The sequence below is a fragment of the Python bivittatus genome, unplaced genomic scaffold, assembly GCF_059951505.1.
Source record: "Python bivittatus isolate LINGU-HERP-01145 unplaced genomic scaffold, Pbiv_v1 ctg000670_np1212, whole genome shotgun sequence".
Classification (NCBI taxonomy): Eukaryota; Metazoa; Chordata; class Lepidosauria; order Squamata; family Pythonidae; genus Python; species Python bivittatus.
This window is the reverse complement of record NW_028277094.1, coordinates 9,067,376-9,080,506: the sequence shown is the minus strand read 5'-3', so window position 1 is coordinate 9,080,506 and position 13,131 is coordinate 9,067,376. Positions and strand designations below refer to the sequence as shown.

General features: G+C 40.4%; 1 protein-coding gene across 2 annotated transcripts in view; it reads left to right on the top strand.

The window, feature by feature from the left end:
* AFF2 (ALF transcription elongation factor 2) overlaps positions 1-12,845 on the top strand; it is a 294,472-nt gene extending 281,627 nt beyond the window's left edge. For both annotated transcript variants that reach the window (XM_088151636.1, XM_088151635.1), the window contains 3 exons: positions 908-951; positions 5,506-5,720; positions 9,654-12,845. In XM_088151636.1, coding sequence (XP_088007762.1) covers positions 908-951; positions 5,506-5,720; positions 9,654-9,775 — 381 coding nt within the window. In that variant the 3' untranslated portion in view covers positions 9,776-12,845. The remainder of the gene's footprint in view (positions 1-907; positions 952-5,505; positions 5,721-9,653) is intronic.
* The last annotated feature ends 286 nt before the right edge of the window (positions 12,846-13,131 follow it).

The window sequence follows — 13,131 nt, the reverse complement described above, 5'->3', positions numbered from 1 at the left end:
TGTTTTGAAAGGTAGAATATTATATTTATTGGCTGATGTAATCCCACCCATTGGATTTAAAAAATGCAAATGCTTATTTGGTTCACTAAGACCAGATAATGCTTTCTTCCACTTTATTGGCTTCCTCTGAAAAATATGCATTTTTATTGTAAAAAGGAGGTAGTCCCCATTTTCTGCATGCATATATATGTATATGTATATGTATATGTATATGTATATGTATATGTATATGTGTATGTGTATGTGTATGTGTATGTATATGTGTATGTGTATGTGTGTGTGTGTATATATATATATATATATATATGTATGTATGTATGTATGTATATATATACTGTATATATCAAAAATTTCATGAAGTTCCTGGGTTCTTACAAGAGGAGATTCCATGAGATTTCAGGGAAGAGCATGCAACACATCTGGACAATGTTAAAACCTTACTAGTTCTTAGCCATCTAAAATCTACTAGATTTTAGCCATTCTTATTATTTTAAATGTTATTTATGTTCTTGGTACCTTCACCGTTGGTTGAGATCTCACAGGGGTACCTAAAACAATTCCATACAGTTTTCTTGGCAACATTTTCAGAAGTGGTTGGCTTACCTTCTTCCAAGAGGTGAGAGAAACTGGCTGGGCCAAAGTCACCCAGCTGACTTCCATGCCCAAGACAGGACTAGAACTCAGGTCTCCCCAGTCCCAATCCAGTGCTTTAACTACTAGTCCAAACTGGCTCTTGAAAGTGATTATTAAACTGTACAATTCTGCTTTGTAACATTCTGTTTCCCTACTGAAATCAGAAACATCCTGTCTCACAGCAATCAATATTGCTACAGTTTAAATCTACTGTGTCTACCCATCAGAGAATCAAAGTCTGTTTTTTTTATTCCTCCCACTTTTTTTTTAACAGAATTCATCCAAAGTTTCACAGGCCCCTTCTCCTTGGGGAGGCAAGTAAGTATTCCTCATTCGTGGAAGTGAACTGTAAAATGGGATATTGGGAAGAGGAAACATTTCTTGCTTGATGAAGATTAGTTGTAAGATTAAGTTTAATGTTCTGTGGGTTGACGTTTGACAAGCAGAATGAGACAAAGCTTTATATGGATTGATATATCCCATATTCTTCATCAACGGGCTTCTTGAAGCCAATTGAGGACTATAAAGGGAGCTGCTAATTGGTTAGGAAGGACCACACCATTCCAGGATAGCAAAGAAAACCTTAAGATCCAGGGTAACGGCTGTCTCTTCCCACCAACAATGATTTCTTCAGTAATAAAAAGCCAACAGTTATTTAATTGATATATGGTAAGTGCTGTTAATAAACTGGAGGCATTATGGCACTAAGCAGAGGAAGAACTTTTTCACCCTGTTATCTGCTCTAATTCAGTGCAAATATAGCTGGTTTCAGCTTGCATTAGTCAGATACATATTTGGATCTTGCACACCCTCTGTGTGCCACCTGCACTTATTATCACGCAGACCACACACCTTGTGATCACCCAAGCTGAACACAGCCTATCTACCATGAATAGCTTGCCACCATGAGAGTTTAAGACCATAAAAAACAGGAGGCATTGTCACAACAAAATCATCCATCATGCAGGGCAGATGCTGATGTAGACAGAGAGGAGAGCAAAGGTATGGTATGAAGGGCAATTTGTTTTCCATCCTTGATGGCTTTCCCTTGAACTCTGTGCAAAGGATGGCTCTTGGGGAGCAGGTGATAAGAAAGAACCTGCTCCATCAGAACCCTTGAGATAACATGGATCTGGTGCAAAGCAACGTTGTGCGTTAACCAAGATGTTTTGCCTTCTGAAGTGGAACTCAACTCTTCTTCAGACTGGAGCTGGCATGGTCCAAAGTTTTGCTTCACTATTGGGGTGGGCAACTTTTTCCCCCCTTTTTCACACTCAGGGATAACCTGTTGAAGGCCACCAAGTAGGTCCCGCAAAAGCAAGTGGTGGGTGTGAGTAGTACCAAACGTAGATGGGTCAGCCATTCACTTCCTCTTCCTTCCAAGCAGTAGGCTTTTTCCAGAAGTCTGAACTGCTTCTTTACAAATAGGGATTGAAATTATCGTGAGGACTCTACGATGCCCCCTCTTAACTGAGAGTTCGGATGCTGCCTCCTTTACATCCTGCAAAATCAAAAGCAGAGGACTTTATCTGATTCCTGTTTAATCATTGATTCCTTTTCCTAGGGAAATGGGAATTCTAATTCTGTGAGGGCAAAGCTAATAGATCTTTAGTTTAGAACACCAATACTCAGAATTATTGTGTGGGGAGGTGGGGGAGAGGAAACTGCACCAAATAAATGCTGTATCTGATGGATAAATCAGTAGATAAGCCCGAAGCCACATCCATATTATATAGATTCCTGGGATTTCAACCAGCTTCAAATGCTTACTAAAAAATATTAATTGTGTTACCAAAGTCTTTCTTGAATGAAAAACTCTGCTAGGGGCAGATGTGCCATAGCACTCTAAGCTGGCAGATGTTTTCCTAATTGTTGGTGTTAGAATTAAAAGAAAATCCACATGGGAGGATTAGTGAGCCCCAAGTAGGTAACTTAAAAGGCAGCTTCATGGAAAACACTGTCCAGGTGAATTGCTGCCAGAGTGAAACAAAGTCCTAAGGATTCCTCCAGAAGTGAATGATTAATCTTCTCGCAGGTACCTCCTATCACCCAAGAAGGAGGTTTAAGAGCAGTTTATAGGGAAAGAGACAAACTGTTGTAGCAAATTGAATTTTTCTCCCCATCAAATGCTTTGGTTAGCCAATAATGCAGCCTGAGTGGGGTGGGAAGTTCACAACACTTTCAGGATCCCCTGTTCTGTTGTTTTCCTGTTCCTCCCCAGAAAAGTTGTAATTCCAGTTGTTCATCTAGCAAAATCATTCTGAATTCTATCTGTCACATCAACCCTTTCTCCTGCAAAATGGCAGAGCTTTTCCCCTCCAATTATAGCCCCACAACAATTCAGGGCTGAGAAGAGAAGGGGCAAAGGTCACTTAGGTCCCTGGCTAAAGGTAGCTTTGAACCATGGTCTCCCCAATCTTGGACCAACACCCTACTCACTACACCATCCTGTCTCTCTTGTGACTTGTGACAAGTAGCATTATTCTTCGGGAATGCATTTCATCCCCATCTCAGTTGGTGGAAGTCACATCAACTTGTGGTAGCAATTCCAATGGTCAAGTAGTCTGTGACCATAATCCACAAATGTGGTAGATGGAAGACAAACCCCAACAACAACCATGTGGTCAATAGTTAATAGAAGCAAAAGAGATTTACTCACAGGCCCCAAACTAGGGATATTTTTAACTCTCTGCTGAACAGGCAAATTCTTGGAGAGCAATTTCTAGCTGAGGAGGGACAGATTAAACACCCCTCCGCCCATGTTATGATATTAAGATGGATTGGAAGATTCTCCATCGAAGACAAAAGACTGCATGCTACAACTTAGCATGAACATTTTGACCCCCAATGTCTTGCTGCTGCTGCTGCTGCTGCTGCTGCTGCTGCTGCTGCTGCTGCTGCTGCTGCTCTTCTTCTTCTTCTTCTTCTTCTTCTTCTTCTTCTTCTTCTTCTTCTTCTTCTTCTTCTTCTTCTTCTTCTTCTTCTTCTTCTTCTTCTTCTTCTTCTTCTTCTTCTCCTTCTCCTTCTCCTTCTCCTTCTCCTCCTCCTCCTCCTCCTCCTCCTCCTCCTCCTCCTCCTCCTCCTCCTCCATCACCATCACCATCACCATCACCATCATCTGGCATCAATCCTGTTAGATTTCACCTCAACTTTCCGAAGTAGGCTATTGCATTACTTTTTTTAATATTAGCAAGAGACAGATGCTAACTATTCAGTCTGAAAAAAATAAAATGAAACGGCTGACAGAAACGCACTCGTCACAATATCCAGCAGATTAATTGTCAAGCACAATGGAATGATGTTAATAAAATATGCAAATTAGATACAGCCTTTGGGCTCATGATTGGCTTCCATAGGGAATCTTGGGATCTGAGAACATATTGCATAGCTGGATTCTTTTTTAATTTAGCAGTCTGAAAATAATCTTCACAGCATGAAGGGAAATTTGAAAGACTTTAAGGGGGGAAAAAAGCCTGAATCATTTTCATTTGCCCAAGTTCAGTTTGGTGTTTATTAGTCAACCAACCGTACAAAGTAAACAAATCCGACTGAAGACAGCAGTTAATCAAAGTTTTCTCTTTGGAACGTTGCCCCAAATCACCTTGGGGTGCCACTGTGAGATTTGGGGCTAGGAGATAGCCCTAAATTTATGGCAATTGCATGGTTATTTGTTTAAAGTGTGTTGAGGCCATCTTTAAAGCGAACATCTCTCCCATACATTCCTCTGCGTTTTTAGCATTCATTTGGCGGTACAAATAACCATCTGAGTAAGAAGAAGGCCATCTCCATAAGTATATTGAAGGAGACCCACTGAATCGAGATGGCATTCTAGGACTTTAGCAGTTCAATTGTTTGAGCTTCCTCCTTGGAACATCCTAGGGGATTCTGGGAAACATGCTTTCAACTACCTGTTGGAGATCCCTCAGCCCTTCCCCCCAAAGAGGGAGTCAGTGAACAAACTGGCCCAAAGTTCATCATCCATGGCTAGAGATTGGGAAAATCAGGTCAAATGGGTGCTTAGGCATGGTTGCGTATTCTTTTCTCTGACTTTTGCTTTCATGCTGCAATGCTAAGGCAGAAGTAGGAGAATCCATTAGCATGCATGCAGACATATACACACCTATCTTTGGAGCGGGAGTATCTTCCTGGTGGTTTCCATGGCAATAAGGTAAATTCCTTTTTGGTAACACCAGTTTCAGAGATCCACGCTGCTGTTAAATATTCTTCCATCGAGCGTGCAAACTCTCCAGATCAGCCGGGTGACTAGTGTCTCACACAGCGCCTTCTCCAACTCTTCCTTTGTTCCTCCCCTCCGAATCCTTAGAAGCTGGAATGGTAATCAAACATCAGGAGGAATCTCTCTTCCATCTTTCCACTGTTAAACCTCGGCTATTGAAACAAGCATTTGGAGATTAAGTATGCAATAATTCGAAACCTGGAAGGTGTGTGGCACAGATATGACGTTGTGAAGATTAGAATGGGATGATGGTTTATGGCTATATTATACGGCAGTGTTGTTTGTTTATTCGTGTATTATTAAAACAATTTATACATTTATTAAACCAATTTATATAGCTGCCCGTCTCACCACAGGTGACTCTGGGCGGTGTACAATGAAGCGAAGAGCAACCAATCAATACATTAAAAATATAAAAAGCAAAATAGAACAGAAAATAAAAGGATGTTAAAAATTAGGGAGCCACCTCATATTTATTTATTAAACCAATTTATGTATATTTATTGCCTGTGATCTGTTTTGGTGTACGTATAGACCACTTAGATGTGTTTGATCGGGTCAGCTAGATCAGCCCCGGTTCTCAACAAAAGATGGGTTAGAAATGAAATCAACCTGGCTCTTTACCCTTTTCTCAGGAGCACAGAAACGCCATCCCCAATGTCTCTGAGCCCCTCGCCCATCAGCAACCTTGGAAATACCGCAAGCGCTGCAGGGTCCTCTTCGGTGGGGACTGTCTCCATCCCCCAGCGTATCCACCACATGGCTGCCAGCCACGTCAACATCACCAACAACGTCTTGCGGAGCTACGAACATTGGGACATGGCCGACAAATTGACAAAAGAAAACAAAGGTTTCTTCCCCCCCCCCTTACTTCCCCCATCTGTTTTCTCTGCTTTCAAGTCTGCAGAGGTTACATTAATCATGATTAGACACTGCATCTCTTATCTTGCAGGTTAACAGGACATGCTGGCTCACTGATTTGCTTTGTTACCGTTTGTGGTGGGGGTTATTCTTCACCAAAGTGGGATCAATGGATGGGAAGACCCAGAAAGTTTAGACATTTTTCTTTCTATTTAAATGGACTAATGTTTTGAAGCCTAACAGTCAGGGCTCCAAGTCTGAAGAGGGAGAGAAACAGGGGAGAAAATATGGCTGTGCTGTTTTCTTGGCCAAACCCATGGGTGGGCATTAACATTCTGCAGTCTGGATGCCATTTTTAATTCCATCATTCCTGAAAGGTCAGTCTGGGGTACTGTAGGAACATTAAATGACCAAGAGATTCAGTTGCCCAGTTGGAAGGACAAAGGTTTAGTTTGGGGTCTGAGATAAGTGATGGGCCTTCTGAAGAGTTGGGTCCCTCAGTTGTCTTATCATGCCAAATACTGAGGTTAGATCTGCCCCACAGGTATTATTTATTTTATTTATTTATTAAACAACTTATATGGCTGTCCAGCTCACACACAGTGACTCCGGGCAGCTTACAGAATTAAAATCCACAATACAAAAAGCCCACCAACCCCCCACCCCTGCGGCAGCTACAAACACAATCAAATCAACCACTTGATCAGCTCCATATCAACCTGGGGTCCCCAGGCCCACTGAGGTATATAAAGTTGGGTGTTTTGTGAAACAGAACAGCCCTATCTTTCTTTCCATTCCTATCCCATTTAAGGATAGAACATTTTATGGCTAGGGATCTGTCCCTCAAATCTTTTCAAGTAGTAAATAACAGGCATTCAGCCCAGCTGGCAAATGGATAAATGTGTCAAATGCTTCTGAGAAGTGGTTCATCAGAGGTGGACCTGCAACTAACTCATGATTTTCCCCCCAAACAGTTGCAATGTCCATTTGTGAATTGATCCAGCCTATTTGTTCCACTTCCATACGAACTTTAAGTCAGCAATATTTGCATAAAATTACATCAGCATCAGACAGAACTAAATCTCATTGAGATGCAATCAAAACCAAAGTGAAAAGTTAATTGTGACTTACATTCTTTAGTTCCAAAAGTCTTTGAGTGACCAATGAAAGAGAACATAATTTATTTTTAGATAATATACAGGTGGCCAAGTAAATATTTTTTTAGAAGTATAATTCCCCTTTCCAATCACCCACCCAAGAGCGCTCCTGCCTTCTTCTTAACAGCGCTTGCTATTCTGCTTTGGGGAACAAGAAGAACTTAACACTGACTCAACATGTTTTATCAACATGTTGTAATCACGTCATCTAATTGATTAACCAACTAAATCAAAGGCCTGAGCAGGGGAAGACAAATGACCAAAGCAGCATTACAAGGACACCATCATCTTGAGATGTTGCTCCCATGAACAAGAGGGGCAGATCTTGTGTTGGGACAGCGTGACGCTGCTTTCCTCATTTTGATGATGATCCAGTGGATCATGGAATAATGATAATGATGATCCAGTGGATGCCTTTGAACCAAATGCTGCGTCCCAGAAAAATATGTCTAATTTTATTGCATCCGTGAGCAGTCCCACCCCAGAAAAATAGTGCTCTCTTGCATATTTCACAGTAAGGAACAAGTGAAAAAAATATATTGAAGAATCTTCAATGTAGGTTGGACCCAGAGCAAATGCTGAGTTTTAAGAACCACTGAGTAGCATCTGAACAAAAGAAAAGACTGCTTGGAGCCAGAAAAAAATGTTTAGAAAGCTCTAAAAAGATTCTTTAACTATTTTCAATAATGTTTTTAAATGGAAATTTTTATCCAGCGAGTGCCATTTCAGGTTCAGCTTTTTTTCACACGGTGCAACAAAATATGACAACTCGAACAAAAGGTGTTTATGTTGAGATCACAAATATTTTGACCTTCGGTTTGCCAAGAGTCTGTGCCTCATCTCATGGATTCAAATTAAAGTTGTTTTTTCACTGCTGTTGGTTTTTACAAGTCAGGCTGAACAGAACCTGGATGGCCAATAAGAAAATAACCTGAAAGCTGTCTGCCTTCCATTTCTTATTTGCATTTCACCAAAGTAAAACCAGAATTCCATCTCTGCAAAATGTACAATGGGGTGATACTTTTAAAAGACCAAAGTTTGTTGCATTGTTTATGTGTGAATTAATTTTTTATTCACTATAGCAAAACAGAAGAGCAGCATTAGAAGACAGAGCAAAACCGCATAGCTTAAGAAAGGGCATATTCACACATAAAGACAAATAAAACAATGCTTTCCAAATAAAGACAAATCAAAAAGCATACTTGACAAATAAAGCACGCATTATGCATTCTTAGGAAAAACAAGGAAAAGAAAGCAAGAAATGATCTTGGGATTAGTTCTGTGGATTTGTTAAATGGTTCTTAGAATTGCTCAGGTGCTTAAAAGTAGAAAGAAAATCTAGTTATCTATTATTATTCCTAAAGCTCAGTGCAGGGTGAATCAGTTGCTGAAATTCCGGTTTGCATCTCAATTTTAAAAAAAACAAAACTCAAAGCATTATATTCCCTTTTGTTGAGGAAATAACCCCACTTCATGACTCCTTAAAGGGGTATCCCACTCATTCTGCAAAGGATGACTCAAAGTAGATGCTTTGCCTGGGCGTTGAGATAGCTCTGCTTTTAATGGTTCCTTCAACTCCTACTAGCTGCCAAACAAATTCATGTGTATATTTCATTTAAAAAAAAATGTGATTTCTGCTATAGCTGTCTCTATCCATGAGATAGGATGGAGAAGGAAGTCCAGGTCTACTTCATTTGTCCAGCAGCCATTTTCTACTAGCACCCATTCCTCAAAACATCAGTCATACGCTGCTAAAATGAGAAGCTAATCTGCAAAGCCAGTTTGATATTCCCAATTAGAGGCAAATTTCTCCATAATCACTAGGGAAACATGGGAAATCGGGTAGAAGCGATTGCTTCGTGAATCATGACATGGTATTCTGTTGTTTATCATTCCAGTTAGGCAGGTATTTCACTATGCTTAATCTTAATGCTTTTAAAAATGCTTCTAGGGAGATGAGGTATGGATACTTCCTGAAGAGTAAGGGTTAACGATCTCAGTGAGGGTTATTTCTAAGCCCACCTGCATAAGATTGCTCCCATTTACTTCTCTAACATTGCCATGGTCCTTCTGCCCCACGGTCATGCATCTTTTCAGCCAACTAGCAATATCCAATGCTCTGAATCAGTTCAGAATTTCCAATAGGGAGCATCAGAAGATTCAGGGAACTGAATTAAACTGAATTCATTAATTAATTAGTTATTAAACTAATTTATATGGCCACCAATCTCACCACAGGTGACTCTGGGCAGTGTACAACAAAGCTAAAAACAGTCAATAAATACATTAAAAATATAAAAAGCAAAATAAAACATAGAATAAAAGGGTATTAAAAATAAGGGAGCCACCTCACTCATTTCCCCACCCCCTGGAGTCCCCAGGCCTGCTGGCATAAACAAATCTTAAGGGACCTCCAGTAGCTCAACAATGCCGAGGCCATATATAAATTATAAAATCTCACAGAAGCATCGACCCTTGCTATATTTCAGTAATCCCAGGTACCGTCTCAGACCAGAATGTTGAAATTTTGCACTCTTGCCAAGATTTTAGCCATTCTTACTGATCCCTGCCTTATTCTGTTCTGCACTGGAGATTCTGAAATCTTGTAAGCCACTGAGATATAAGTTGTTAAAAATAAATAAATATTAGAAGAAGAAGAAAATTGGGGGCATAGAAAACTAACCAATACATTCGAGGCACTTGCTTTGGGAATGTATTGGCACCCTGTAGACCGTAAGAAAATAACACTTCTCCCTGTTTTTCAGAGTTCTTCATAGACCTGGACTTGGCGATGGGTCCATTGACGCAACACAGCAGTATGACCAACCTGGTCCGTTACATTCGTCAAGGACTCCATTGGCTTCGCACTGAAGCACACTTGTTGTAGTGATGGCCATCCTACCAGTCACAGCTCCATCCCGTTACCTTCATCGGCACACAGGTGATCACCGATGGAAAGCCACTTCCTCCTGGAACTGTATTCATAGAGTTTAATTTTGTTGCATTCTCTCTTCCTGTCTTATACAAAACACAAAATATTCTATCTGTCAGAAGTGGAATTGCCATAAATGGAAAATATAGCTTCCAAGCAGGGTATGTGTTCCTACTGTTGAATCAGTGTGGATTGTTTTCTTTGCCCTGGATCTCCTAGATCCTGCCAATCTTGCCATCTGTGACATGCTTTGTACAGAATGGTCACTCCCTGCAGTATTGCACTTTGGCCAAGATATATATTTTGGGGGAAAGGCTTACATTTTTGAGAGCCCCTTTCCAAAAGCTCTCACCCCTGCCAATTAATGCAGAGAAACTCAGTCTTTCCAACCCAACATTGCCCTTCTGATGCAAATCATCCTGTCCTCAGTTTAGTCCTGACTTGTTACTTGACAAGAGGTCATTGTTACAATTGCAGAAGTGTGGTTCTTTAACAACTGCAACTTCAAGCATTTTCATGCTGCTGTAGACACTGATACACACATACACATGAACACATTGAAATACCCTGAAATCACAAAAGACTTTGGGAGATTTCTATAGAGATGCCAGTAAACTATAATGTTTTGTAATTCTGTTTTGTTGACCTACATTTTTGACAGAACAGCACAATGCCCTTTTTAAATCTATTTCACCACCATGGAAGTCTGCGTGCGTCTTTTAAATGAAAATGTATCCAGTGGCCCATGTTGTAGGACTCATCCAGATATCTCTAATCTGAGAAATCAGGGATGAGTTGGTTTTGTTATTCTAAATGTGTGGGGCAATCTATGTATGTAGATTCTACTATGGCACAATGAAACCTGATTTAATTGAACCATTTGTGGGGAGACAATGTCCGTTACTCTTGAATGTCCACTAAATGCAACAGTAATTACCCTGGCAATGTATATCGTGATGGAAATGATGCCAGATGTCATTATATGAATGAAGCTACATCATTACCCAAATGATGCAGATTGACCCACATTATACTGTTTGCTTCATTTGCATAATGATGTCGTTATTGCGCAAAGATCCATTGAAGCAGCATCAGCTAGACTTCTGGGGATGTGATGGACTGGTCTGCTGTTTCAGAGGGATGTCCAGATGGGAAATGTGGTTGTGCGCATCCAGAGTCTGCTAAATAGGAGTTGGTTAAAGCAAGGTTTCACTGTACCCAATCGGTTCTCATCTACGATGGCTCCGTATAATCACTGTGTGTAATGACTCCATCCTTAAGGCAGCCTGGAGCGTGGTTTTCTTCATTCCCTGCTGCAGGGCTTCTGGGAGGCGCTTTTTCCTTTCAAACATGTCCTCCCTTATGGGCTGCAGTGTGTGTGATGCTCCACTCAGATTGGTTTTAATGAAGTCCTCTAGGCCCGAACAGGAGTCTAATTTCCGCAGGAGGGCAATAGCTTTAATGGGACCACCAAGCTGTCCCAGAACAGGTAGGGGAGCTCTCAAATTCTTCAGAACCCTTCATCAAGCAAGACGTTGCAAAAACGCAGGGGATGGAAAAGAAGCCAGGAAATTCAAGAATTAAGTTTCTTGTCCTCCTTCGGTTAACTTTCTGCAGAAAGAGATTCTTTGGCTGACAGCGGCAGATGGACAGCTGTGAGATGCAGAGTTTTCCCAGCAGCGGAGGGTGATATATATTGAATAAATAATAAATAATCATCCTCTCTCCCCAACTACAGCCCATCAGACTGGATGCCACACAGCAATTGATATCCCTATCAGTGGCTTTTCAGCAGGATTCACCAGTTGTTTGCCTCCACCTTTGTTTTCAATGCTAAAACTAAAGCCTGGGATATAGGGAGGAAGACATGATTAAAATCCCCTAAACAGCTGCAGGGTGTATTTCTTTTATCACAAAAAAGAAGTCAAAACACAAGGGATAAGGGAACAAAGCCTTTAAGATCAGAGTCAGCTTCCATTACAGACTGCCTTGAAGTTCAAAATATTTTTTTTTCTGAAAACAATAAATAAGCCTTTGTAAGCCTTATAGAGTTGTCTTATAATTTAATTTATAAGCCTTATAAATTTGGACCAGTGCCATATCAGTTTAGAACAGCTGCAGTCATGTACATGCTTACCTGTGAGTAAGCCTCCTTGAATTCAGTAGAGCTTTATTTTATTTTAAGTAGACTCCCTTCCATTAATTTCTTTTCCTAATTGGTTTTAAACTGGAGATTGGCTAATGTCGTTTCGATTTTGGTTTTTTTGGCAAAGAGCACAGGTCCTCCACAACAGAATTTGTACGAAGGAATAAACTTAAGGAACCAACTTAAGGAAAATCCTACTAATGTTAACAGTTTAACTGTAAATGTCAGGGGGGGTTGGGGGAATAAACCACGAAAAATATCAATCATATAACAATGTAAATACCATTCTGTGTCATCATTTCTCCAGAATAATATTCCATTCGTATTAGATAATTGAGAGGAGAATCATTTGTAACTACATTCCGTTATATAATCCTATAATTTCAGAAACTAACATATCAATGGGTCACACCATTGGGACATCTGGGGGAAAAGGTTTTGTATTCACGTGCCAAGATTTTTAACAACTGAGTCCAAATCCAGTTTTAAAGGTTAACTTGACGGTAGTCAACAATTCACATTATTTTTTTAAAAAAAGAAATCTAAATCTTAAAACATTTTATTCCACACGATACCACTGTAGTTCAAAATTAGAAGGTATCTCAAGCAACGTTGGGCTGGTCTTGCAGAGATTATCACCAGAACTTGATTATCTCAACTAGGTTAGGAAGATTCTGCATCCAAGGATAGATTCCCATAGAGAGTTTTTCTGAAACTCATGACTTGGGGTATGATGAGAAGGACAGAGAATTCCAGCAGCTGCTGGTGCTTCCTTAACTGGCTTCAGTCTGGAGATCTTCTTTGCTTGTGTGTCCCTATGCTTCTGTATTGGAGGCTGAACATATAGGGCAGGGTTCCTCAACCTCAGCAACTTTAAGATGGGTGGACTTCAACTGGCTGGGGAATTCTGGGAGTTGAAGTCCACCCATCTTAAAGTTGCTGAGGTTGAGGAACTCTGATATAGGGAACCCATTCCATTTCCCTGCTGATTCCAGTAATCCCTATAAGAATTGCTGTATATCTCTCACTAGAACCTAACAGTCCTGCAAGAGCTTTGGAGCAGTTTTGTTTGTTCTTCTGGAAGTTAGTCATCTTAACTAGGAATCCCAGATCTAGCCAATTGCACTTTGTAACTCTGAAGAAGACTATTATTTTGGAACTCAGA